Here is a 5044-nt window from a genome sequence, read left to right on the forward strand (position 1 = left end):
TAAATCTTGTCTCTACTTTCAAAATCTAGTCAGAGGGTGCCTGGGTGGCTCAGTCGGTTCACCTGATTTTGGCTCAAGTCATGGTTTCACGGTTTGTGAGTTTGAGCCCCGCATAGGGCTCTGTGCTTACAGAGGAGCCTGTTTGGGATTCTTTCTCTCCTTCTCTCTCTGTCCCTCCCCTGCTTGCATGTGCACACATGCTCTCTGTCTCTCAAAATAAATAAATAAACTTAAAAAAATTCTATATAAATCAGACCCCAACACTTATCTCTTCTAAACCTTCAAATGGCTTCCCATTCACTGAAAGTAAAAGCCCAGTAGCCCTCACAATGGTTTGCAAGAACCTTCATGATCTGGTCCCTGCCACACTCTCCGACCTCATCTCTACATGTCCCCTTCCTCACAACCACCTGGTCTTTATCCAAAGTAGCCCTAATATTTAAAGCAGCAACCTTCTCTATTCCCCATGTCTTTTCTTCTCTATTCCCCTTCCTGCCTTTATTTTTCTCTATAGCAATGATTACAATCTATATATTTTACTTGTTAATTTTATTTTCTTTTCCCTCCCACTAGTATGGGAGTTCCATTACAGGCAGAGTCTTTCTCTGTTTTATTCACTACTAGTGAACTGCCAGTACCTAGATCTGGACCAAGCACACAGTAGGGTCTCGGTAAACATTTGTTTATCACTTTGCTGGATTATGGGCACTGGCTTTAGAGAGGCAACTAAGCATAGCAATTAAATACCAGGATGCTAGAGCCTGGTTCAAATCATGACTCTCCCCCTAAGTAGCAGAATACATTCTCCTTGCCTTAGTCTCCTCATCAGCACAATAATAGTACCTCTTTTATAGAGAACTTGTTGGGCCATCAATAAGTGTAAAGCACTTAGAATAGTGTCTTGCACATGGTAAGTGCTATAGAAGCAGTGTTTATAATTGTATGCACCTGGAGTTGAGATTTATATCAGTAGTATAGATTTTCCCAAATCTTTTCGTGTGTTATCTTGCATTTGCCCATGTTAACATTCATTCATTTCCCATGTTTCTCCTCACTTACACAGATTGATATGATTTCCCTGTAGTTGTAGTCATCTCCTGTGGCCTGGCTCTTCATCTATAAACTTGGATGTTTCTTTGTGTACTCCCTCTTATAGTGATTTAGAAACTGTTAAATAGTAATCTTGCTGGGCCCCAGTTTCCCAATCTGTACAGTGAGTGGGTTGGACTAGATAATCTTGATGGGCCTTTCTAGCTCTGACAATCTCCCGGGGACAGGAAGGACAGTCTCCACCCCCAAACCCGCCCTCTTGGATATGCCCTCTGGCTGCCAAGGGGAAAGGTGACAGAATCAGCTGGGCTCAGCTTCAAGGGGACCAGGTAGGAAACATGCCAAGTTTCTTGGGTGAGGGTGGCGATGGGGTACCTGGGCTGGACCAGGCTGGGGGAAGGTGTCAGAAGTAACTGTTGTGTGGAGACACTGGGAGCAGGGTGAGGGGAAAGGTCATGGCACCATGGGGAGAAATGTTGTAATGGGCTAGGACACAACTTGGGTCTGGGCATCTTCCCACATTGGACAGTCCTGCTAGCCCTCCACCCCTTCAGCTAGCCAAGATCTGGAGGACAGAGTCAGCTGCAGAATGAGAACAACCCAAGCTCACTGCCTCCCTACGAGGCCCAGCACTGCCTGCTGCCCACCACTCCAGGCTGGACCAAGGGGGTTTGGGCAGAGGCCAGGCTAGCCTGGGTGCACCCAGATGTACTCCTCTTGCTACCCCTAATGCTTCAATCATGGCCCTTCTCGTTCTCTGCTTTTCGGCCTCAGGGCAGAGCTGGGAGGCCAGGAAATCCAGCCACCCTCACTTCTTCCCTTTCTACCTCTAGGGGGACCATGGCCAGTGCAGAGTCCCCTCTGCTCACAACCCTAGTCCCCAGCCCGGATCCTGGTGACAGTGAGGTAGAGCTGAACTGCTGGTTTGATGAGGAGTTCAAGTTCGTCCTGCTGCCTGTGAGCTACACAGTTGTCTTTGTGTTGGGCCTAGGTCTCAATGCCCCAGCCCTCTGGCTCTTCCTCTTTCGCCTCCGACCATGGGATGCAACGGTCACCTACATGTTCCACTTGGCCTTATCAGACACTTTGTATGTGCTGTCACTACCCACCCTCGTCTACTATTATGCAGCCCACAACCACTGGCCCTTTGGTACTGGGCTCTGCAAGTTCATCCGCTTTCTCTTCTATTGGAATCTCTACTGCAGTGTCCTTTTCCTCACCTGCATCAGTGTGCACCGCTACCTGGGCATCTGCCACCCACTGCGGGCACTCCGCTGGGGCCAGCCTCACTTCGCAGGCCTTCTCTGCCTGGCAGTTTGGTTGGTTGTAGCCGGCTGCCTTGTGCCCAACCTGTTGTTTGTCACAACCAGCCCCAAGGGGGACACCATCCTGTGTCATGACACCACTCGGCCTGAGGAGTTTGACCACTATGTGCACTTCAGTTCAGCAATCATGGGGCTTCTCTTTGGTGTGCCCTGCCTGGTCACTCTTGTCTGCTATGGGCTCATGGCCAGGCACCTGTATCGGCCCTTGCCAGGGACTGCCCAGTCATCTTCTCATCTGCGCTCTCTCCGCACCATCACTGTGGTGCTGACCGTCTTTGCTGTCTGCTTTGTACCTTTCCACATCACCCGCACTATTTATTACATGTAAAGGCTGTTGGAAGCTGACTGCCGCGTGCTGAACATTGTCAATGTGGTCTACAAAGTGACTCGGCCTCTGGCCAGTGCCAACAGCTGCCTGGATCCTGTGCTCTACCTGCTCACTGGGGACAAGTATCGCCATCAACTCCAGCACCTCTGCAGTAGTGGTGGGCCCCAGCCCCGCATGCCTGCCTCCTCCCTGGCACTGGTGTCCCTGCCTGAGGATAACAGCTGCAGGTGGACATCCACCCACTGGGACAGTGGCTTCCCTACCTCTGGGGCAAATAGACTGTAACACTGGGAGCCAGAAAGTAAGAGGAAAAAGGATGAGTGCAGGGCAGAGGTGAGGGAACTCAATAGTTACACCCAATATGGCTGCTTCTTCCTCTTTTCCAGGTTCTGGAGAGGCCAACACCCTGAGGATTGAGAGGAACCGGGGAAATCATGTGTGACTCCATCTCTCATAAACCCTTTAGTCGCCCTCTCCTTTTTAGCCAAAGACAATAACAGCCACTCTTCTTTCTCTTTGTTTCTGTCTCCTTCCTGTGTCCATTGGTCCCATCTCTTGATCTTACAAGGCTTCCTAAAAATCTCACCCAGTCCTCTTGCCTCCTCCCTTTTCCCACATATATTTGTATAGCATGTGTTCCTTCAACCAGACCAGAGCATTAGACTAAAGAGGTGGAGAAGTGGGATAACCTCAGGATTGGTCTGATTTATTTGATGGTGATAGCCAGAATCAGGAGGTGGGGGCGCCAGCATATCACAGATGCCAAGGATGTGACATATGTTGTGCCCACACCCACTTCCTGGTTTCCTCTGAAAGACAGCATAGTCTTGCCTACTGAAGTGCTGAGATAGGGCTCAATCTCAGGCAACCTGCATGTCGGGGTCCCCACATGCAGCTGGAGGCATGGCACTGTTGAACTGGTATATAGCCACGAGGCAGAGAGGGAGCCCTGAGTTTTACCATGGGGTGGGTATCTTGCCTCAAGGGGCAGGGCCCAAGTCGATGACAGCCTTTGGAACAGGACCTCCTTTGTGATGTTTGCTGAGAGCATATTTGACTGTTATCCTGTACTTAATGAAAAGTACAGAGGATGGCTTAGAAAGAGATGGGGAAGCTCTCATATTTGTGACTGTAACTTCCAGCATGAAGAGGTAGAGCAGGTTTGTGCAGAGTTTGGGGTGGTGGCAGGATTGACGCCCAGAGCTGGCTCTTCACTGGTTTCTCCCCTTTCTCTAGCTCCTGCCCTAGGTGAATAATAAATCTGTCACCAACTCTTTCATACTTTTAAGGCTTCACTGCCAGGGCAGAGCATGGGGACTAGGACAGCTCCCTTCAGAGTCTCCCATCCAGTTATTCCCCCCTAGCACCATCTTGGTGCTTATGGGCTTACAGGAGTCGGGGGGTGGGTACAGAACTTGGGCAGCTAACCCCCAAACCTCAGGAAGTAAGAGTGGCTAGGCAGCCATTCATAAGAAAGGAGGGCTCACACTTCTAGGCACCCCCACTCTGAAATTGCCTTCTAGCCCACTGGTCCTCTGAGTCTCCAGCCTGACTTTTCTTTTGCCCCACTATTGCTGACCTGTATCGGATCTCTTACTTGTCTAAGGGGTCTCTATGGAGAGTAAGGCTGAGGCTAGTCTTCAGAAAAAAATGACTTCAATGCCCCTGAGTCTCCCTTTGCATCCTTCCACGTGCTCCCTCTTTCTGCCTGCTACCCATGACTCTTTCCATTAGGAGTAAATGGACTGGCCTTTTCTTTACTAGTTTTGCTGTCTCATGGCCGCTGCCTAGACTGTTACATGTCTCGTTTTTCATTTGTACTCTTTCTTTTATTCCTATGACCATACCCTCCTTGCCCATCACCTCTCCTATCCACTGACTCCACCAAGTAAAGCTGCTTTCTCTATCACAACTGCCCAGTCTCCTCCATTTCTCCAGTCCATTTAATTCCCATATGTTTTATCAAGACTAACTGCCCAGACTTTGTGGTCTGCTACTTTCAGGCTGTCTTCCCTTATACTCTAGTTAAACACATTTTCACCTTGGGTCACTTTTCTCCTCTCTCCTATACTGGAGGAGATTGCAGATGAAGCCAGTGGCTGTTTTGACCCACTGAAACTTTATGTCTTGGAACTTCATCTAAACCCCCATTTTTGTTAGCCTGCTGAATTCCTAGTGAAAATTCCAGAGCAAGTGTTTCTTGTATTTTCCACCTTCTCAAGGCTCCAATTTCGTCCTACCCTATGACCTTCTAAGAGTTACCTTGCTTCTAATGAAACTGAGAAGATCTAATACCTTAACTTCTTTCTGCTTCATTCATGATAACTCTACTTTTATATCC

The 5044-nt window shown here is 49.0% G+C and overlaps 1 protein-coding gene across 1 annotated transcript; it reads left to right on the forward strand.

Moving 5' to 3' along the window:
* The first annotated feature begins 1875 nt into the window (after nucleotides 1-1875).
* P2RY4 (pyrimidinergic receptor P2Y4) lies at nucleotides 1876-2988 on the forward strand. Its single transcript, XM_047092473.1, is given in 1 exon segment — nucleotides 1876-2988. A coding segment is annotated over 1 exon segment (1098 nt). The 5' UTR covers nucleotides 1876-1890.
* Nucleotides 2989-5044: the final 2056 nt, after the last annotated feature.

The sequence above is a fragment of the Lynx rufus genome, unplaced genomic scaffold (genome assembly GCF_022079265.1).
Source record: "Lynx rufus isolate CCGP_SWC_20201006 ecotype Redwood Valley unplaced genomic scaffold, mLynRuf1.p SCAF_30, whole genome shotgun sequence".
In the NCBI taxonomy this organism is placed as follows: Eukaryota; Metazoa; Chordata; class Mammalia; order Carnivora; family Felidae; genus Lynx; species Lynx rufus.